The sequence below is a fragment of the Convolutriloba macropyga genome, chromosome 3 (genome assembly GCF_964194025.1).
Source record: "Convolutriloba macropyga chromosome 3, txConMacr16.3, whole genome shotgun sequence".
NCBI lineage: Eukaryota > Metazoa > Xenacoelomorpha > Acoela > Convolutidae > Convolutriloba > Convolutriloba macropyga.
In genome coordinates, this window is record NC_134470.1 from 3448705 (window position 1) to 3472409 (window position 23705).

Genomic DNA, 23705 nt, shown 5'->3' on the forward strand with positions numbered 1-23705 from the left:
CCGAATGCATCGAGTTTATCAAACAAAGTTTCTCGCAGAGCATACACACTCTTTGGATAAATATGCTGTACTCTGTCTTTGCAGGATTTTACATGACGGTTAAAATTACTTACGTACTTTATAAATGTATCGCAACTGGGGCAACGGAATCGTTTAAAGAATGTGTTAATATCATCCACGTAGCATATATGGTTGTTGTATCGCAGTAAATTAATGTTCCTTTCGTACATTTCAACACTTCTTCTTGCAAATTCTCCAACAAATTCTCCTTCTATATCAATATCATATATAAAGATGTTATGCTTTATCGCATTTTCAACAAACACGAGATGATCGATTGATACTCCCCTGAAGTTGATTGCATCATGTCCGGATTCATGAAGAAAAGCACTAAACAAATTTGCTGCATTCGTTTCCAACTCAGATGATCCGTACAAGTGAACAGCTATAGCTCTGAACAGGCAAAGATAATCTTTGTAGGTCTCGCCGTAGCCATTCGATACAAGACAATTTACATCTGGTCGTCTAAGTAACTGTTCAGGAAGAACAGCATCGATACATCCCATTGGAATGTTTTTTAGGAGAGCGCAAAATATTGTTACGTTAGTAGTCAAAGCAAATCGCCACTTTGTATTTTCCCTCTCCTGTGCGCACGTCTCCACTAGATCCATTTTCTCTACTCTGTCTTGAACAGAGATCAAGTCACCTTTTGAGCAGAGCAAATGAGATTTTTCAAAGAAAGTGTTGTTCTCATGCGCATAAAAGTATCGATACTCATCTGTGCCCACATTGCGCAGGATAAAACCAAGAGCTAGATTCACTTCGGCAGCACAATTTAATTTTGCGAAAGCTTCTTTTAATTTCTCGTTGATCTCATTGGGATCGAGCTTGGACAACTTGAAGTTAAACACTCGATGTCTCCCATTCTCCATTTCCTTATCATCAAAAAAGTGCTGGCAAGCACTAAGTTCCTGCTGCAATTGCTCGTTGTTCTGGTCTAGCTCCTCTGATTCTAGGACTTCTTTGAGCTTTTCACTCGATTTGGTCCCAACTTTTGTCGAAGTTCCATGCTTTCTCCTCTTGTGTTGTTGAAGAGAATAAAAACTTGGGAACTCTTCCAAGGACACAGTACACACAGTACTAAGCTTAACATCTTTTGGGGCGTGATGCTTGGCAAGGTGATAATTCAAGTCTTCCTTCTTCTGAGTATAGTAATTGGGACATTTGGGACATGATAAAGTCCCACTATCACAAGACTGTTTGTGTCTTGCCATATTTTTCTTCACCACCATTTTTTCACACTTTGTGCATTTCACTGGGAGATTTCTATCGAGAGCAGGCATTGTTATGTTAGTTCAATATGAATTGAGTATAATTCAGGTAAATTGCGAAGCAACTGAATCTGAAAAAACAGAAAGTATAATGATTTAAAGCTGCTATGTAACTTTGAGGTACTCGATAATGACTCATCCCTTCCATATATGGAAATGGCGTCATTTCTATTTTTAGACTCAGGCGTCATGTCAGAACATTCTAGAAGATTGATATGATTCTAATTGCGACAGTTCTGCCTATAATTAACTAGCTTTCAGTTTAAATGTGCAAATTCATTCCGTGGCAAGAAATTCGAACTAAACATATTTTTCTCATTTTCTTCTCACTCTTATTTGTTAAACTTTACTTGATTTTTTCCATTCAGATTATTTCCCCAAAGAAATTACAACAAGAAAACTATTCTTTAAAAATTCACGATTGTTACAGTATTTTGTATAGATTTAGTCCAAAATTTTGTATCTCAAATATTGATAAAATTTACTGCCTGAGATCAAATTGAGATTTACTGAAAATAGAAACTAGTGAATGAATGTGCTTCCAACACAACAAGAGAGAGATCAAGAAAAAGTTTCCATCTACTATTGAAGAACAAGTTTACGTTGTACAACTTAATGTTGTTGTAATAGAACCTCCCGCCCAATCAGACTTCAGCTTTAGAAATCTAACTCTCAAGATAAACGATTTCATTTTATGCATTGCTTTTTCTATTTTAATTTTCTTTTATATTAACAGAGTTTTACTTGATACCGTATTCATTTGTGAAAAATGTTGATCAAAAATCACTTACAACTTTTGGAAAAAATTTACAAAAGAAAGGAAGGAATCGCTGATGCTTACAGAGTAGACGAAATTGATGTTGACTCTTATTTCTTGTACAATTTTTTGGACGTTTTTACTCAAAACAACAGAATTATCCGATTTAGTAAAGGATTTGAATATGCAACCTTTTCTATAAAAAAATTCGAGTATGATGACTACATAACAAAACAATCTTTCGATTTATCGTCAGAACTACACATCAACAAGTATGAAATGCTCTTCATATTGAATTCTGTCCCAGAGATAATGGAACAGTACAGAAATTTGTCTCAATCTAATTATATCCCAATTCCTGAACCAGTAACAATTACTTCATCTCTGCAGAGTGCGCTGTTCTTTCATTATTACAAGGACTACAATGCAGAGGGGATAAGACTACGATTTGGAATACGACTCCCCAACATTTATATACAAAAATTTAGTTCCAAATTTGGAACATTTTCCGAGATCGATTTGAGATTTAACGAGATGGAGAGAATTTATCAAAGGTTGACTTTTTTGATCAATTACGTCAACTCATTTCCTCTAACTTATCCATCTTTGGCTGTTAACTAGGATAACACGTGTAAAAAGTACCTTTTTTGGTCACTATTCAGTTTTGAGCTTACGGGTTTCGGATAGTAATGTTAGATTTTCTATGAGTTGATTCCTTCTTTGGTAACTTTACAACTGAGACATTTCCTTTTCTGGAAAATAACGTCACTTTTTCGGCTTAACTTTACCCTTTTTGGAAACTTTGTTCTCATTGGTTGGAGTTTAGTATAAATAGAGCTGAAAAATTCTCCCGGCATCACTTGCTTTCTATTCTCTAAAATCAACATCACCTCTGTCTCAACTACTATAAACTGTCATCTAATCTCAGCTCATTGAGAAATGGAATTTACAGTGCAGAACAACAGCCTTCTCTACTCAGTTTCTTTCACAGAGGAGACTGCTCGGATCAACATCAGAGACCTATCGAATGGTCTCTACGAGTCCGTTGTAACCCTACCTATCACAGTGTGGCACATTGAGCACCAGCGACAACAGTTTGACACATATCATCAGGGGCAGGTTCCAGTCACGGAGAATCTGCTTGGAACTCACGCAATGGGTCACGAAGTTGCTGTGGTCAGTGGGCATCACTACCCTCACGTTAACGGAACAGATTTTCCCGACAACTACGTTGCTGGAAGCATTCAGTACACATTTCCATGGGAGGAAGGACAGATTCCCAACAACTGGTTCAATACACCCGAGACAAGTCAAGTATCCAGTCCAGAACCGCAAAACAGCCTTCTCCAGATAGTGAGCAATGCTGGCAGCAGTGAACAAAGCGAACTGAGTGTCGATACTAGCACCACGTGGTCATTTAAGGATCTGGAAAACTTCGATCCAGCTCAATATTATGGTTCGACTGATATGTCAACCACACCGTCAATGACAACCCCCTCCATAGAGGACGGAACAGCTCACAACCCCATTGTGCTGACTGATGAGGCTCCGATAACTCCCATTAGTGTTGGACCTACAGAACCGCCAACAATTGTTGAAAGAGTCCGTCCATTTGGCAATGAAATTCAAAACTTGCCAGATCACGTTGTGAGAACTCTTTTTGAATAAGTTTGATATTGTATATTTTATACTTGAATTCTTTGTGATGTATTTATACTTTTGTTTTAATTCATTTCTTTTTAAGTTGAACTTTTTCTTTACTACAAACACTATGCAAGCTATGTTGAAAAAAACACAGCAATTTTTTTTGTCAAAATTTTAGGAACACTTTGATAAAAATTCTGTTTCTTAACAAAAACGATCGTTTAAAAATTGATTTTTAAGAAAAAAACTAAATTACTTTTTCGATTTTTAATAAAAATCTTTGTTTTAAAAATTGATATTTATTGAAACAAAACAAGTTCGAAAGTTGTCATTTTAAAATGTAAAGAAAATTTCTTTTATTTGCGCAAAATCATACCGTAAAAGGAAGTTTTTAAATGACAGTTTTTGAAAATTTTTTCGACATTTAAGAAAACTTTTTCAATTCAAAACTCGATATTAAACAGAAATTCTTGAAAAAGTTTTCGATTTTTAAGAGAAAAGTTTGGAAAATTTTTCGATATTTAATAAAAAAGTTGTTTGAATTTTCGATTTTTAAGAAAAGTTTTTGAAAAATTGATTTTTAACATAAGTTAATTTAAATTATAAAGGTAAATACAAATCACAAGCAAGAAATTATATACTTTATTTTCTAATTTCAAGATACAAAAGAGGATTATCAATTATGCCATGTCCATCTAACAAACAATCAACAATCTTTATAAGTTCACTCTCATACTTTGAATTTCTAAGGGAATGCACCCTATCTAGAAAAGATGATCCAGGGGTTTGAGTACTCGCATTTCTTTGCTCAGCGCGTAGAAGGTGACGCTTGAACTTCTTTCTACTCAATCGTTTTTTGGAGATACTGGGCAATTTTTCCACGTACTTATTCTCCAAGTTGTGCTCTACCGCTCGGGTTAACTGAGTAAAGACCTCTCCTGACTCTTCTATAATGGAACCAAAGAACTGATGTTTATAGAGTGTGTACAAGCAATCAACTGTTTGATAAACATAAGACAAATTTTCCATTTTCTCTAGTATCTCTTTCACTGAGGATGAAATGAGAATAATGTGGTAGTGACAGGTCTTTAATGGACAAAAGTTGTCATTATGAGTAGCAACGGAGTATTTTTTAGTGAGTAGATAAGGTTTATACTCCTTAACTGATACAAATGAATAATGTCTTGACATTATAATCTCTGTAAAATTGAGGTAAAACCTGACACATAATTGCTGCCATTTCTATATCGGGATAACACTATAGAACCTATATATGGAAACAAGAATTACGGTAACGTAATTTCTATTTTTAGAGGTAACAAGTTCTGTTTCCATAAAAACCCATTTTCGAAATGATACAGTTCAAGAAACAGAAGGCTAAAAAATTCGTTGTTATACTTGTTCAAAATATTTCAAGCACTATTTTTCTTTAATGCAACACAGACGAGCTAAACACCAGGATCCGTTTGAAATTTGGTTAAAAAATTTGCGAACCTCAAGATTTCCGAGTAGATTACCCTATAAGGAAATAGCGTCATTTAGCATACCTTTTATGGGTATACATGACGTCATTACCATAAAAGGAAATTTTAAGTTATTGAGAGGAATTGCGTACAAATACATCATTTATTTTCTCTTTCACTCTAAGCTCAATTTGTTGAAATGTCTCTCTCTAAAGTATCACCTTTTCTTTCGAGTGCTCCTTCAATGTACACTCAATCTTCACCAAAACCAGGGACTGATTCGGTTCCTTTTTATATGGACTTTGGTTCCAATTCAAAAAGATTTGGGAGATTTACTATGTCCCAGATTTCAAGAAACGGACAACTTTATACTGAACCAACCTTCCAAGTCTTTAGAAAAGACAATTCTGGGACTTTTGAAAAGTACCAGCAACTGCGAATTGGAGACTATGAGTTTAAGAAATTCTGCTTCCTCAAGGAGGATCTTCTCAATGGAGAACTGGAGATGAGAGAAAACCAACCCCAATTCGACAAAAACATAGGAATGGAACATGTGCTGGAACAGTGTCACAAAGTGAGAGAGATTAGCATTGGACGAAATCGCAGACTCTATGTTACTTTCCTCCAATACATCAAGGAGAACCCAGTTTCAACTTATATACAAATTCGACTTTTTTGTCGAAAGGAGAACAACGAGTTCAAACAAGTGACTTATGTCAGCTACACTCTGGATGAATTCAAGGAGTTGATACAAAATCTGAAGGACTTTTCTAATATTCAACAATGTACATTTCAATAAATGTGTAATTTTATAATGTATTTGTCTTTTTAATTCATACTATTTGAATCATTTTTTTTTTCAAACTGAAAATGAGTTGGAATATTGGTTCCTGCAGAAATATTTTTCTGAGTCTAAGAAATAAATCTAAAGTATTCCACGTTAGACTTCACTACGAACTAAAAAAGTCTTCTTATACAGTTCTTGAAGCTCTAAATTTTCCCAAAATTGATAAACTTGACAGTGAGTCCAATTTTTCAGAACTAAAGTGGGTTATTCATAACGGATTACGACGCACTACTTTAATATATCAATCTGATAAACACGAAATTTCCATTTCACAACATCGTTGGAACGGAGTTCAGTCGAGTTTTTTGACAAAAATTGAACTAAAAAAGGAGGAATACAAAAAATTATTGGAACATCTTCCTGACCTTCTTTCTTATGTAGAGACTTTCAAAAAGACCAGTATCACTTTAGATAAATAAAGAAAACAATTGATGGATATTGTCACACTTCTAAACATTTTTAATTGTTACAGTAGTATTTTTCCAATGTTTCCCAACAACGAAAAACGAAAAAACTGTTTCCTGGCTGCATGTAAAATTTGGGATCAAAACATTAATTTGGAGGAAATTGACCAAAACTTCCCCCACGGAGGACTTATTGGATACGTTAATTCAATTCTGGACTTTTTCCTAGCAAGATCGAAAGTGTTTCGTTTACATGCAATTTTACACGATTCTGCTGGAGCGGTTAAAGCAACTACAAACCAAGGACCGGGTTATTGTTACATGTTACCTCAATTTCCGAGCTCATGTCTCATGGGTCACATTACTGGTCTGTTCTTTTGTATCTTTATAAAAATTTGTCATCCACGTATTTTCAAAATGCTAGACTGTTGATCATTTTTTGAGAAATCATCCCAGAGGAAAGAATGCCTCTCGTTGTACTAGATATTGAATGCTTACAAGGAAAAATTATCAAAGAGTTGGGAATCTTTAAGAACGGAATTGTACTTGGATACAGTTTTCTCCCACCTAAAGACTACAAGCCGACTTTTCAAGTAAAATGGAATACAAAAAATATGCACGGTATAAATTGGAACCATGGAAAGCTTGATTTTTCTGAGTTGGCTTTTATTATACATCAACATTGCTCACCAACAACAGAGTACTTTGCTAAAGGACTTGAAAAATGCAAAATTTTATCACCCTACTTGCGTAAGGATGTGGAAAATCTTGATGATCTTGGTTGTCCGAAGGCTTCCAAACTATTAGAAAACAAGGATGTTGAATGGAATTGCAGCAACTACCCCTATCGACACAAGAAGACTCTTCATTGTGCAGAAAAGAAGGCTTACGTTTATGGGATATGGACTTTAAATTTTTTTGATAATATTTAATGTTTGTATTTGTGATTGTAATTTATCATTTTTATTTGTAATTTTTTTCCTCTGAAATTAGTATAAGAGATTGAGTTGGTCAAAAAATATCTACAAATACTGTGTTCCCATACTTTATTATTCTTTCATAGTCTTGTTCCTAACTTTGGTACTTTTTTCAATTTTGATGCTTTTTCTCACTGATTCATCTGAGGGAACAATAATTTGGTTGTGTGTTATGTTTAGTTCACTTATCTTTTTTTTAATTTTTGGCATTTTTTTCGTTGTTTACGTTTCAATTCAGTTGCACAGTTCCTTTATCCCTAGGGAAGAAGATAGAGTATAAATGACTGATCACAATGATAAGGGGCTTCAATTAGGTAATTTTGTCTTTGATGACAATAATCAAGAACGTCAATCTTGGAAATGTTTTGGACAGACGTGTAACCGGTCTTTAGTAGTTTTTTTGTCCCAGTTCTTTGTCATACTATTGATTTTAGCTTGTTGTATCGTAAGAATTACATTAGCTGAGACTTGTGAGGAGACAACAGTTTGGATTGCCATTTTGTCGAGTACAGTTGGATATATTTTACCTTCTCCAAATTTATGAACAAAATAATTTCCACGAAGGAACGAGTTTTTATTTCATTGGTTGGACCAAGTGGATCTGGGAAATCCCAACTCATCCATGATTGGTTAGTTTTTGGAACTTTTCAACCAGAATTTGACAAAATTTACTATTTTTATCAACACTATCAATCTCTTTACGGACTAATGTCAAAAAATATAAAAAACATTGAGTTCGTTCAAGGTGTTGATTTTGAGTTGATACAAAATTTACCTAATAATGGAACAAAGTATTTACTTATTTTTGATGACTCTTGTGAAGAAATTTCTAGTTCTAAAGAATTTGTAAAAATAGCTACTGCTGGTAGACATAAAGGTTTAAGTACAGTGTACATAAAGCACAATCTCTTTCATCAAAGTCGACTAGGAAGGGATATTGAACTACAGAACACCCATATTGTTTTATTCAAATCACCCATAGACGTCTTTCAAATAAACACGCTCAGTCAACAGTTGGGATTGGGATCTCAACTAAAAGACTGGTATACCACAGCAACTTCAGTTCCCTATGGTCATTTACTTATTGACTTGACTCCAAAAACAGTCGACTCTCTGAGATACTGTACTAACAGTGGTTCAACACCATCTTTATTATTTTTCCTACCTCAAAGCAAGCAACAGATTACATTTTTGAACGATGAGCACACAACATCTCTCTACTCTGATCGCGTTCCAGAAATATTCCCAGAGCTTCAAAATAACTTTTCTCAAAAATTGTCCCAAAGACTTTATCCAGTTTCTAAACGAGTGCATAGTAAACCTTCTAAGAGGAGAGCTAAGAGAAATTCAAAAACAAGAAGTTTTAAAGTTCAGAGAAGAAATTCATCCTCTTATTTTAAAAAGAACAAGCCTCAGTAAAAGAAGACAGATTCTGAGTTCCAAAAAAGGCATCAGTCTTATATCAATTTTAACTCCGTCAATCATTAATCGTCTCTTGAAATGGATCAGTTTGTTTTGATTCCTCAACAACTTTATGATCAAAAAATCAGGTTATCACCTCAAAGATTGGACAAATATAACGAAAAACAGGATTCGGTTCCAAAAAATTTGGAAACTGTTTATAGAAAAGTTAACGCTAAAACAAAGTCTTCTAGCAACGAATCACTTATCAATGAAATTTTAAATTCACCTCGCATTAAACTATCCCTATCTGACTCCATTTTGTTAGACGGAAGAGATACAAACGTTGCATTTGTCGATTTTGTATACGCTCTGAAGAAGAAAAACGTTGAATGTCCCGATATTTATTACACAATTCTTGACGCAATCGGAATAAATCCACATAAAATTTTAAACAAAGATGCCAAAAGCAAAGAACGAGGAAGCTGGATCCCTTTCCAAATCTGAAAAAGTCAAGCTACAGAGGTTGTACAGGGAAGGAAAAGCCGCATATGGTTCAGTTCAAAACCTTCAGAAAGCCAGTGGGTTGTCAAAGAAGAAGGTTACTGATTTTTTATACAGAAAGAAGTCTTACACTAAATTTAGACGAGCAATTCGACATTTCAAAAGATTACCTGCTTTTGCAAAACGTATCAACGAGATTTGGTGTCTTGATTTGGCTTTTATGGTTAAATTGTCTGAATTTAATAACGGCGTGAAATACTTATTGATATGTGTTGACGTCTTTTCTCGCCTGGTCCGTGTTCAGTCAATGAAGTCAAAATATGCCTCTGATGCTGTAGCTGCCTTTAAAAAAATGTTAAGGAAGAACACTAAACCTGATAGAGTTTGGGTTGATCAAGGTACTGAGTTCGGGGGAGAATTCAAAAATTTTTGCAAGAGTAGAGACATCAAAATCTACTCTACAAGAAGTGAAACAAAAGCTGCTGTAGCAGAAAGAGCAATTAGATCTTTAAAAAACATTATTTATCGCTACATGGAGGAAAACGGCGATAAATACGTTCACAAAATGGATAGTTTTGTTAACACTATGAATACAAGAGTTAACAGATCTATAGGTAAATCCCCCAAAAACGTTAAAAATTCAGATTTTTTGTCAATTTTTTACAAAAACCCTATTATTGAGTACAAAAAACCACGCTTTAAAATTGGAGACAAAGTTTGAATCTCCAAGTACGATATCCCATTTAGAAAAGGTTACAAGTCTCAATTCACAAGTGAAATTTTTGAAATTGTTAAAATTGCGACTTTAAAACCACCAACCTATAACCTTCATGGAGAACAAGGTGATGAAATTCTAGGCAAATTTTATGAACAAGAGCTTGCAAAGTGTATCATTTAGATATGAATTCTTTTACTGTAGAGTTGGTTTCGAATGCTTCCTTTGATTGTTATCCAAATAATACATTAAGTTCTTTTACAAACTTTCTTCCGGAACAAATTAATCTCGAAGGAGAATGGGAGGTTGCAATTACAGAACTATCTTATCCTTCCTTGTACCAAAACATCACGGAAGGGAAATTTTTCTATCTAGATGAAGCAACACCGAATACAAAACCATCAGACTATTACACACTTGATCCAGGTCTATTTCCTTCGATCTCTGATATTGTAAACGAAATGAACAAAACACTTCAGGAACGAGAAAAGTATGAAAAAACACCAATCAGATTACACGTTAACAAAATTACACAGCGAATTTCTTTGAGTCTTCCCAATGAGAATTCTTTACTTGTTATATTTAGTGCTGATTTTTGTCATGTCTTTGGATGTGAAGAAGCTGTTTATGGGATGGGTGTTTTCATGAGTGGTGCTGGTCCACATTTTCCCAAGTTCACTTATGACATTGTACGAATACATACATTGATGATATATAGTGATATTGTTGAATACAACATTGTGGGTGATACAAAAGCTGCTCTTTTACGATGCATTCCTTTTATATCAAAGGTTAAGAATGGAGACATCATCTCAACTGGCCAATACATGAATTATCAAAATTTTCCAAGCCTACAGTTTAAAAAAATTCTGAAAAATTCATTCCACAGCATAAAATTAGAGCTCCGAGACTCTTATGGTGAAAAAGTACCTTTCAACTCTGTTGGAGTAACTAGAGCAGTACTAATGTTTAGAAAAACTTCTGGAAATCATTTTTAGAATTAAGACTGTAAAAAATGGTTGCTGATATTGATTTACCGTATTTTCGCGGATATGCCAAAGGGGTAGGGGATTTGGAGCTTTAGCGCAAACAATTGGGAGGACAGCAATTCCGTTTTTGAGACGATATGTTGTCCCAGCAGCAAAAAGAGTGGGAGCTGATTTAATTGAAATGGCTGCTCTTGAAATTGGAAATGTTTTGACTGGGAAGAAAAAACTCAAATCTGTCGCTGCTGATGTTGGAAAGAAAACTTTACGTAAACAGCTAGGTGCAGGAAAAACAAGAAAACGTCGCATTATTCGTAGATCATCTCCAAAAATCAATCGACGTCGTCGAACGAGAAAAGATATATTTGCTAATCTAAAATGAATTCTAGATCAACAAACGATTCCAATTTTCGATATGGACACTTTACAAACTCTTGCTTGGAGATTTTTGACAAAATTCCTGGTTTGGAACCAATTGAGTCTTCTCATGTTCCAGAAGTTTATCCTAGTACTTCACTGGATGAAAGCAGCATTGAATTTGAATTTGAAACAGATAGAAGCATCTATCTTGATATGAGAGATATCCACCTTCAAATCAAACTGGACTACAAAAGGGAAGATTGTTTGATGACTTTATGAAAAAAGATGAGCATGGAAAACCAGATATGGTTATGTCTTTCACAGATGACGATTTACATTATCTAACTCATGTCAACAATATTTTACACTCACTCTTCTCCAACTGTGAAGTGTATCTGAACAATCAACAAGTGTACAACTCAAATGGTCTCTATGGACACAAGGCTTTAATTCCCAATGAATTTAATGCTTCAACGAGAAATAATGAAGGCATTTTGGCTTGTCATGGATACGAATTTGAAAAAGAACCTAGTGATTATGAGAAGAGCCCGTTTATAGACCGAGAGGAAGAACTTCTGCTGAAAAATGGAAGCACTTACTACGGTAAATTAGCTATTGATCTGTTTCAATGTGAAAAGTTACTGCTTCCAAATACAAAGTAAGATTGAAGTTGATTCGTGCAAGACCTAATTTTTACATGATTTCCTACAATCCTCGCGTTTCCCTTAAGGTTCTTGACTGTTCCTTATTTACACGACGCGTGGTTGTTAACGAAGTGTATCACCAGACTATCAAATACCAATTAACTCATCAACCTGCTTGTTACAACTTTATGGAAACCATTGCACGTACATTTATTATTCCCTCAGGACAGAACCAGTTTATTCAGGAAAATGTTTTTAACAATGCTCCAATCAGAAGAGTAGCTATTGCGACGAACACCAATTCGGTATTCACAGGACATTTTCAAGAAAATCCTTTCCATTATCAGAAATTTGGTTTGCGAGAACTTAGAATTGTTCGCGGAGGTAGAGCTATTGTATCGCTTGATACAACTAATGACTGTAGAGCATACGTAACAACAATGAAAGCATTGAATTTTAACGAGGAAATTCCTGCGTTACCGAATCACCAGTTTCAGAACCACTACATACTTGTATTCGATCTCACTTCACTTCAAGATGCTGGCGAAAATGTTCATTATCCTGAACTCAGTGGTGAAAGTATTCGATAGGAAATGTTTTTTGATCGTTCACTAAGAAACGTAACAGAAATCATTGTTCTGGGAGAAAGGATGTCCACTGTCAAAATTGATCAGTTTGGGACTGTTGCTAAAAATGTCTAATAATTTTTCATCATTTTTTCAATTTTATGTACTTTGTTGGAACATTTGTAGGCTTAACCTCTCTATCTAGCTGTTGTTCTCTACATCAATTGTTAATTAACTAATGGATGTGAACTGGGGTAGGCTAACTTCAAATATATATATTTATATTCCTTTGCTAATTTTCCTTGGACTTTTTATAATTATTGTTTTGTTTCATCCCAGCACCCAGAACGAAACGGTTGACAAAATCACAAAATCCAAAGATTGTTGCTTCTCTCAACAGAACGAAAGTTTTCAACTTGATTGCTCTGTCAGGAATCCTTGTACAAACGGAGCTTGTGAGATAAAGAAAAGAAAACTTATTTGTCATGGATAACACCTCACTTCGTGACATTATTGAACGTATTCCAGAGCTTAAATTCCGGTATATTGGATCCTTTCCAGCAGATTTTGTCGCAAATTTGCCCAAATTTACTTTTGCAATCATCAACACTTCCCCAAGCAGTGAAGCTGGTGAATATTGGATAATGATTGGTCGCCTCAATAGGAACTATTACTATGCGGATTCTCTAGCACGATCAATCACACATTACAAATTTTTGAATAAAAAGTGTCAGAAAATGATACAGAGACCACTCCAGAAAATGGAAAACTTGTGTGGGTTCTACACTATTTATGCTGCTTTTCATCTATTTAAATTTTTACAAACAAACTTACAATGTTCATGATGTGCATGTACTAAATTTTATTAGTAATTATATGTAAATTTGATTACTGGGGTATACACTAAGCTGGTGCCCAATAAAGTCGACATTAGTTTTTAACAATTGTACCTTCTACTCAGTTAGCTACGCAAGTTTTTCCTTTTTGTCGACTTTATTAACCCACTCGGCTAAATGTACCTCGGTTTTCACTTATTTTAAAAGCAATTTATACCAATTTAATGTAAATGTTTGAGTGATTTTGTATTTTGATGTGCATAATTTATACTGTGTCTGTTATTAACTTTTTCAATTCAATTTTTTCAAAAAAGCTGTCATTTTTAACCAATCAGAAGAGAGTAATTAGAAATTATTGAAAAAACGACGTAAAAATGTACAAAAATCTCAACAATTTTTCAAAAAATACCCCTAATCTTAATATATGTCAACGGATATAAATAATTTTAAAACATGTCGACCGCTATAGCTAATCTTAATACGTGTCGACCGCTATAACTAATCTTAATACATGTCAACCGCTATAACTAATCTTAATACATGTCGACCGCTATAACTAATCTTAATACATATCGACCGCCATAACTAATCTTAATACATGTCGACTGCTATAACTAATCTTAATACATGTCTACCGCTATAACTAATCTTAATACATGTCGTCGGCTATAACTAATCTTGATACATGGCGGCTATACCCAATCTTATTACATGGCGGCTATACCTAATCTTAATACATGGCGGCTATACCCAATCTTAATACATGGAGATTCTATTCCTAATCTTAATACATGCAACCTATACCTAATCTTAATACATTAAGACCGCTATACCTAATCTTAATACATGCAAATTCATTCCCTATCTTAGTACGTTAGGGAGGACCCAAATCCCGAAAAATACGCTATACCCTATCTTAATACATGGGGGTCCTCACCCCCCCCCCCCCCCCCGGGGACTATCACTCACTCTATTACTACTCCGAATAGTCTTATAAACTGCAAAAAAATCATGAATCTGAAATTGAGGAAGTCACTAAAAGTGATTTGAAGACAATATGAATTCAAAGTAATTAAATGTCATTTCTTAATTGCTCTCAAACGAGGTTTTAATCAATTATTGTGGTTGTATATAATTTTGCTTCGCAAAATTGTTGTCTGACTGTTTAATGTCTCTGAAGCAAAGCTCAGAGCAATTATGTTGTTCCCGCGTTTCATGCGATTTTTCGTACAACTGATTTTTCGTCTGATCGTTTTCTCACATGGCAATTATAGTAGTCATGTGGTCTTTTTTATGTGGCTTTTCGCTTGACCAATTTTTCGTCTGACCATTTTAATTTTGCGTTTTCAAAACGGGAGAAACAGGTGAAGCCTGGTGGGGTTTAATTGACTGAGCAGCTCTATTAGAGGCTGATGACTCACTAGTCCCCGTAAGCCCAAGTTGGCTACTACTACCGAAGGCGGTTGCCGTTTGACGTTCGTCGGTTATGTTTTTTACAATAAAACACAATCAGTTTTTAGCGGTTTGTCCTATTTTTTGTTCTGAAATGATTCACTTGAGAAAGACCTGTGCACAATCAAAGATTGTAATTTTGTGTTAATAATAATTCATTTTTTTTGGCGTTACGTGTTTGAAATTCAGTAAATATTTTCATAATTGCGATATTTGATATATTTTGCCAGAAATGTAAAAAGTGTTAAAATTGCAATTATGAAAACATTTTTAGAATTTCAAACACGTAACGCCAAAAAATAAATGAATTATTAGTCACACAAATTGCAATCTTTGATGGTGCACAGAATTTTTGGCAAAATATTTCATTATTTTGAATCCCTGAATTGTGTTGGCACTATTTTATTTTGACAAGTGTCAGGCTAAGTAATTAAAGATAACCCCAAATGCTAAATAACTTTTATTAATAACCACCGTGAGCCTTTCAGCAGCTATTATTTAGGCGCTCTCCTTTTTTTCAATTGGCTTTACCTTTTGATCACGTTTTTCGGTTTACATAAGTCACGATTTTCACGCTTAACTTATGAGTCACATCACTCACTGTTTTAACTGAATAGAAATTCAGGCATTGAATTACGCAATGTAGTGAATACGCTCAAAGTCAAAAGAGCAAAATCAAAAGATACAAGATAAGCATATAAAGCTCGGTCAGTACGTCATAGCGCAAAAGGTCATCAAAGTTCATTAAAACGATTGCTAGCTGGCATTAGCATTATGCTTAATAACGTTCAGTTTAAAAGTTGAACTACGTATAATGTTAGAATCTAATGTTAATTTTTTTTGGTTTGTTTTTCAATCCCAATGTGCGTCAAGCGGGTCATTCTAATACAGGTTTTGTGCCTAGTATAACTTTTATTACCAAAAGATGAGAATATCTGTTGCGATAATCAGGGGGAGGAGACACATTTCGGATTTCGGATCTGTTTTGTACTTAACAAATTTCAAATTTTCATTTGTTTGAGATTTTCCTTGTTATTCGTCATCTGACTCTTTTGTCACTCACGTTTCTTGATAAACACTGAAATGCTTTGCGGCAAAAAACAGCTTTCGTGCAAAGCTGAAAACTGAAAATTTAAACGCTGAATTACATATAATGTTAGAATCTAACCGCATATGCAGAATTTGCTCACCAAATAAAATTGACACTTAGAAAAAGTCTGTCGATTTATATCGCCTTTTTTCTTTGTATTTCTATCCCAATTTGCGTCAAGCGAGTCAACCTAACAGGTTTTGTGCCAAGAACGACTTTTATAACCAAAATATGAGAATAGCTATTGCGATAATCAGGGGGGGAGACACATTTCGGATTGACGAACTGTTTTGTAGTTAACAAATTTCAAATTTTTTGTTGTTTGAGATCTTCCTCGTTATTCGTTGTCTGACTCTTTTGGCACTCAGGTTTTTTGATAAACACTGAAATGCTTTGCGGCAGAAACAGCTTTTGTGCAAAGCTGAAAAGCAAAAATTTAAAAGCTGAATTACAATTAATGTTAGAATCTAACCGAATATGCAGAATTTGCACACCAATTAAAATTGACACTTAGAAAAATGCTCTCATTTTCTATCTCTTCTTTTTTTTCTGTGTGTTTCAATCCCAATATGCGTCAAGCGGGTCAACGGTGGCTTTTTTCCGGCAATTTGCCGGCTATGTTTTACTTGTTTTTCTGTATATTTTCATTTTTATTTTCAGCTTTCAGAATTATGAAGCTGCCTTTTTCTTTCTCGCTAACATCCACTTTGAGTTGTTGCAAAAATTAATTGTTGTTTTCTGGAGACCTATATTCCAGTTTTCATTTTATAATTCAATTCAAATTTCAACTATTTAAATTAGCGCGGCATTTTTTGTATGGATTCTAAAACGAGTTCGTAATTATGTTTAATTGCTTGTGCTGAACTTTTAATGCCAGGGTTGAAATCTTTCCCGAATAGTTTTCGAAGCTCTTGGAAAGAACAATTGTTTTCGGACGAAAGATAACTGTTTTGTTTGTAAAGGGCCGAAGCTTCGAGTCGCTTTCGGATTTCTGCCTATGTTTTGTTTCGTCAATATTTTTGTTGCGATCATATGACGTCATGTTCTTTTCAAATCAGCTATTTGCTCATTCATTCATTCAGTTTCAACTGAATTGCGTGCGTGGCGTCATTTTTGCTCCTAGTAGAGCGAATCTTTGTTCATTCCTGTGATTGTGATTAAGCGCCTGGTCACACTTGACATACCTCACTTTCACAAAAGGACATTCCTCACTTTCAAAGTGACTTTTCTTTAATTCAAGGTGATAAGTTGCACTGATTGTGTGTCGCACTAATTGAGGGTAATTTTGGAGTAGCTTGTAGAAGCAGCATTATGATATACCGACTCTCAATCAATGTAAAACATAATTAATTAAAACAAAAAAAGATCTCTTAGGTCTGTTCTTTTTCGTTACCTTTTTGAGACTGCATATATACTAAGCTATCGCTGTATTTTTTGGCAATCTGCTAGCTAGGTTGTTTTAATTTGGTATTGAAAAGCAGGTCTGCAAAGCACTGACAACTATTCCCCGGCAAGCTCTGCTAAAGTTTTCCAGGTCTCAAATTTCACCTAGTAATCGGTTTTTCGATGCTAAGAAATTATTTGCAGTTATTATCAATTATCCTATTACGCTACACGCAGATACTGTCTCTAAAAGACGTAGATAGAATAAATAGTCATGACGAAATTGTCGAAAAAACTATCATAATCAAGGTATGACAAAATCCTCTGTCAAGTTTTAGGATGCAAGTATTAGTGTAAAATAAAGTTTGAAAATCAAACTTTTGGTCCGAAATCACTTGTCTCAATTTTGAATCCTATTTGTTTTAGACCACAGTCATTCAACCCAACGAATCAAATTTAAGAAAAAGGAAGCCTGAAATCGTGACAAGCTCGAAGCAATCATCTCTCTCCGACAGGTCCACTTCTAGCACCACTAGAAGTGCAACTGCTATGTCTGCAGTATCAACGACAGCGCAGCCGGTAGCAAGACAGTTCAAAAAGAGCATTTCAAGCTCAGTAATGCCAAATACAAACAGATTTTCAATCATGCCTAATAATGTCAGTGGATCCACGCTCAACTCAAGCAAATCTTCTCGCTCTTGGAGCAGACGACGCTCAAAAACGCCATCACCTGTCCGCAGAAAGTTGCATCACAATTTCAAGCCGATTCCACGAAGAGACACTTTTGTCAAACGGGATCTCGAGAATATTTTCGAAACGCAACGAGCGCTTGCAATATCTGAAAACGAAGGTAATCGGAGGTGCACGGTAGCAGCACCTAGTTCTATTGCAACACGCTCATCAACAACAGTTGCTAGATTGTCGCGAGACACGACTAAAAGTTCATCTCGTGCGAGTTCTGCAAAACATGGCATTGATTCGTCATCCGGACCGGGAGCTAATGCGAAGCGGAATTCTAGATTAATAACTTCTGCTAAAAATGAAAGTAATAGCTTTGAGTCCTCAAAACCTGAATTTACAATATTCGGAGCGTCAACTTTGGATCGATTAGTTGATGAGAACACAGATCCGCTAGGGTTTTCAAGATTACGTGAAATTAGTGACCCTGTTCTGAATTTCGACAATGAAAATGACAACACAGTTCGTAGAGCCAAAATACCGAAAGCTGATCTAAGTAATTGTTCAACTCCAAACGAGAATCCGCCTCCATTTTCATTCAGCACGCCAGATGGCAAAAATGACACTTTCGTGAGACGAAGGGAAAGTAATGATGGTTCTGGATTTCTTCAAGACACGGTTTTTGATAGCGGGTCTAAATTCGTGCAATCATTGGGTATTGGGCAACCTGATGACAGTTTGTTGAGACGGAGTACCCTGAACAGTTTTTACTCAAACAATAAAGAAGAAACAGTTGCGAATGCCATGGCCAAGTATAGAAGGTATAGAAGAGCGACTTTATTGCAAAACAGGCAAATGGACAATAAATAAAATGAAAATAAATAAATAAACTGCGGTTGCCCTCAGTTTTTTAGAACTGAGTCTTAAAAATTTTAATGTAAAATTTGATTTGCTTAGTGTGCTAAGGTCCAAGAGTTTTGAAACGAATGATTAAAAAGCTTATATCAGAAATTCGCGATAAAATTTTGATACATTTTTTTTGTTAATAACATTGTTAAACTGAATCGCTCATAATCCTGCGCTTTTTTTCTGGAGTTGAGAATACTCAGCAATAGTTGCTTATGATGTGACTATAAATTTGAAAACTAATCCGATGAAAATATTTGTTTTTACAAATACAATTGTGCTTTTTGTTGTTTGTTTGTTTTTGTGATTACCGTGATCTTTGTTTGGTGTTCTACTGATTTGAATATCATCGCTAGCTGTTCATAGATAAAGAAATAATTGACTTGTCTTTTTGTACATTATTGAATTGAATTTTTTGAGCGTCATAGGTTTTCGTTTAAGCCGAAAGACATGAATTGTTTAATTCCTCTCGAACGAAGTTTGAAGCAATTATTGTAAACGTGTGTCTTTTCTAACTGTTCTCCAACGAAGTTTGTAGCAATTATATTAGTCCTGTGGTCTATATGCGATTTTTCGCTTGGCCGATTTTTCGTCTAATCCATTTGAGTTTTTGTCCTCAAAAACGGGATAACGTAGCGCACAGTGAGCATTAAGTTCTCTTGGAGCCTTTTTGAGCTCCCTAGTATGCAAGTGTGCGATTCACAGAAACTGTTTTGGAGATGTATACTTTCTAGCTTCCGTTTAACTAACGCTAGCCTAACTAAACTGCAGGTAGCTACTGAGGAAGCCAACCACTTGCGGGTCATTTGAGAGCAATTTGCCCGACGTTAGTCGATTATGCTTAGTCTGGTTTACAAAATTTTTGCTTGACTATTTAGATTTTTAGATTTTACATTCTTTAGATTTTACTTCTCGAGTGACTTTTTCACGCTGAACTTCTGATTTTTTCTGAGTGATTTCGATTGCGAGCATTCAAAAATGGTCTGTTGACAAAATTAAAGGGACGTAGAGAGAAGACAGTTATTAGCCCGCGTAGCTTATTAGTGCTAACTGGCCAGGACTCTCATCCGGCATGGCGAGGTTTGAAACCTATGCTTATACAGTTTTTGTATCAAAATTATCTCTAACCTATGGTCCTTTATTGATCTCTGGTTATCATTTTAATCTCGTAACCTCATTTTGGGCACACTAGAGAGGTAGTTTCCCTCTCAACCCGCTAATACAGGCTACAATAGAATTGAAACCTGCCTATCAATTCGTCCAGAACTATGGACCTTTAATTTTTGAGCTTCAAAGCAACTTAACTTAAACAAAACTGGTGAAAGCGAAATACACCCATTGATTGTTTGATATCGCCCTCATATTCTCTACAGGCTATTATTGCGCTCTTTTTTGTTTTTACGAATCGAGGGTGGCGCGTTTTTTTATCAGTAATTTTGTTGGTGTGTTTGGAACAGAAAGTGAAATGCGTGAAAACAAAGTGTATAGGTCAAATTGCTGAAGAGCAGATAGAAAAGAGTGGTATTCTGTACATGCTATATTTTACAGAGAGCTAGTGAAAAGTCGGTGTGAAAATTTTCGTTAAGCGAGCACAGTTTTTTGATCACGTGCGGCAGTTTGAAAGCAGTTTTTTAGTTTCAACTCACTCTTCAAAGATTCTTGTATTGCTTACCTAAATTTGTAATATTGCGTAAGCTGTTTTGTAAGTTATTTTGACCATCTGAATTGAAAAATAATGTTTAAGATTCAGTTTTGAGCCTTTTTGCCGTTTTGACATGTTGTACTCTTTTTTAGCAGTTTTTGTTTTCTTCCTCCAATTTATATAGCGTTTGTGGAGTTCCGTGGTTCCAATTAGCTGTGTTAGTTGTTTTGGTTGGCTTTGCAATATAACTGTTTTTGCTTTGAGTTGTTTTTTTGGCTGTAAAAAAATTCAGTTGGTAAAAGATTGATGTTGTGGATAATTTTGTTCAAATGTTTCCTCGAATTTTTTTCTACACTATGCTTCATTTCTTTTCCTTTTCCCGGTTTTCTGTATATGAACTATTTTGTCGCCTCTTCTGTCCATTGGCATTTGGTTGTTTACTGAGAATTAACTGTGTCCTGAGTGTTTTTGATAATAACTCTGTCGAAAGTTTTTTGCCAGTAGTTGTTCTGGGGCCGCAATTCGAAATAAAATTTTTAAATCTGATCTTTTATCAGTTTTTGTTGTCTGTTACTTTTCCTTTGAAATGTCGAGTGTTATTGTTTCAAATTGATTAGCATTATCAATTAGGAGGTTTTTTAGGGTATCAATTAGGAGTTAGGGTAGTCAGTTTTCTACTCCGAGTCGAGTCGTTTCGGGAAGTCTTCCAGCAATGTTTTTACTTCCTCGACTAAAAATTGATTTCCTTCAACTCACTTTGCCGCTTTATCGACAGTTTACGTGAAATCTTTTCGACTTCTCTAAGCTAGGTCCGCTCATTCTGCTCAAAGTGCTTTTAAACAACATTTGCTCAGCAGTGCAATCTAAAATGAACAGAATCGGTATCAAAACACGGAATCAAAAAGAGAAACGGGAGAAACCCATACAATCGAAATTTAGATGTCAGCTACTTGAAGTTGGTTCTCATAAGTCTTAGTTACCATCTTTAATGCTTTTTGGTATTGCTACTAGCCCATATATCATCTCATTAACTGGCAGGATTTTGTCTAACAACGAAATGAAATTGAGACAGTTCGCACTTTAAAGAAGTTTTCCTACATTAATCAGTTTTCGCTTTCTGTTCTTTCAATCCCAATCGGAGTTATCGGAATCAATGGCGGCCATTTTTGGCTTTATTTTGGGGTTTGTTCTGAATTGGATGTTTTTTTTTTCATTTTAAGAGTTCTTGAGAGATATTGATATCTGTTGTAAACAGCAAATTTCTAGTTTTAATGATCTAGGTATCATATATTAACATAGAAGGGAAGAATGTGAATTTCAAACTCAACTGACAATTTTAGCGCTCCAGTTACTGCTTGTACGCAAAAGAACACATAATTGGATGAGTGGGTCAAAAACGGAGATCTGGCTGATAATTGAAAACTAAAACTGGTCCAATGAAATTTCATAATACGGATTTCAACAAACTATGACTGTCCACAGAGTAAATCGTAAGAAGATAAAATTTCTTCTAAAAAGTGATTGCATTTGCAGTGTGAGCTAGTGATTGACTTCAAACAAAATTGATGTGATATAATTAAGACTTTTCAAAAGTGTTCCAATTTGGAAAAGTTTTAGTAAACCTTAAATAAAAAAACAATAATGCACACTTATGTCAAAGTACACGTTTCAAATTCTCTATTTTTAGCAATCTGCGATCAATTTCTATCCTTTCGGCAGCTGGAATTTTTAATTTTTCAACTGAAGGCATCCAAATTTTGCGGAAAGGGCCCATAGTTTGATGGTCTCGTGACAGAAGATACCCTAAATTTTATTTTCTCATTTCTGCGCTCAACGTTGAGTAATTTTTCAGAGATCGCCTATTTATTTAGGTACCATTAGAGGTATCTACTGGACATTAAGCTGGTATCTTACCATACTACTCACCATTAAGGTATCTACTTACGGACTTAGTAGAGTAATCACCAACCTTTTTTTTAGGTTGTCCTGCGATGTATACTAAAAACAGGATTCGCATAAAAAGATAATATCAATGGACAGCAAACCTAAAAATTGAAACTAGATCTAATGGACGACAGAACTGAATTTTTTCACTCGTCCAACAATATCAATGCGTGCATAGTTCACGCAGGCTTCGGAAAAAACCACGGGAAAAAAATCCACTTATAATTAGATAGGAAATGAACCCCCACGGAAATAAACCCCTTTACTGGTAACGAGCTGAGCATTTAGAGCGTTTGACCATGCCTCGCGGGCCATGACCGTGCCTTAGCGGCCCATGGGACTTGATATGAAACTATCACAACCGAATAAATTATCACGGCCAAATTTGAAATGGGGGTTAATTTCCGTGGGGGTTTATTTGCTATCTAAAATTGTGTTTTCTTTTCCGTGGGGGTTTATTTCCTAGACCCGTTCACGCGTTTTATAATTAAAATTGTATCCATTTATCGTTTCAGCATAAATGTCTTAACCGTCTAAATTGCCTAAAAACTAACTTTTACCGAAGTTTGGAGTGAACTGGAATGGGATGTCTGTGAGCTGAGATTTAAATATTTATTTATTATTTATTTTACTAAAATGTTTCAAACAGCTCATTGAATTCCACGTTGGAAATTGTCTTCCCGGACCTTCCTCACAGTGAGTTTCAGCGCTGTATCATCGACTTTCAATAGTAACCATTACTTAACCAGTCAAATAGAAGTGTAAATACTTCTGCCAGTTTGCCCAGAGTCGATTAACAAACATCCCAGTCTGTCCCTCTTCTTCGCAGCCTCATTTACATTATTGGTGAACACTGCACAGAACGTCTCACATCATCAGACTGTACATACAAAGAACATAGCAAGTTTTAAAAAAATTCGAATAACTGACATCATGCTTAAGGTATTTAAAATGGCGATACTCTCAAAAGCAATTCTAGCTCCAACTATACTATATATTGCTGCATTTACATGTTTGCGGTGGAGTTGGAGGCGGAGGTCGGAGGCGGAGGTCGGAGGTCGGTGGAGTTTGGTGGCGGAGGTCGGAGGCGGAGATCGGAGATCGCGGAGGCGGAGGCGAAGGCGGAGTTTGAAGCGAGAGTCAGAATTAGTTGTTGTGTAGTGGAAGTAGTAGTA

At 35.3% G+C, this 23705-nt stretch overlaps 1 protein-coding gene across 1 annotated transcript in view; it reads left to right on the plus strand.

Annotated features, from left to right (window-relative positions):
• LOC142335880 (uncharacterized) overlaps positions 1-19369 on the plus strand; it is a 42269-nt gene extending 22900 nt beyond the window's left edge. The window contains exon 12 of the mRNA XM_075384227.1: positions 17787-19369. Coding sequence (XP_075240342.1) covers positions 17787-18908 — 1122 coding nt within the window. The 3' untranslated portion in view covers positions 18909-19369. The remainder of the gene's footprint in view (positions 1-17786) is intronic.
• Positions 19370-23705: the final 4336 nt, after the last annotated feature.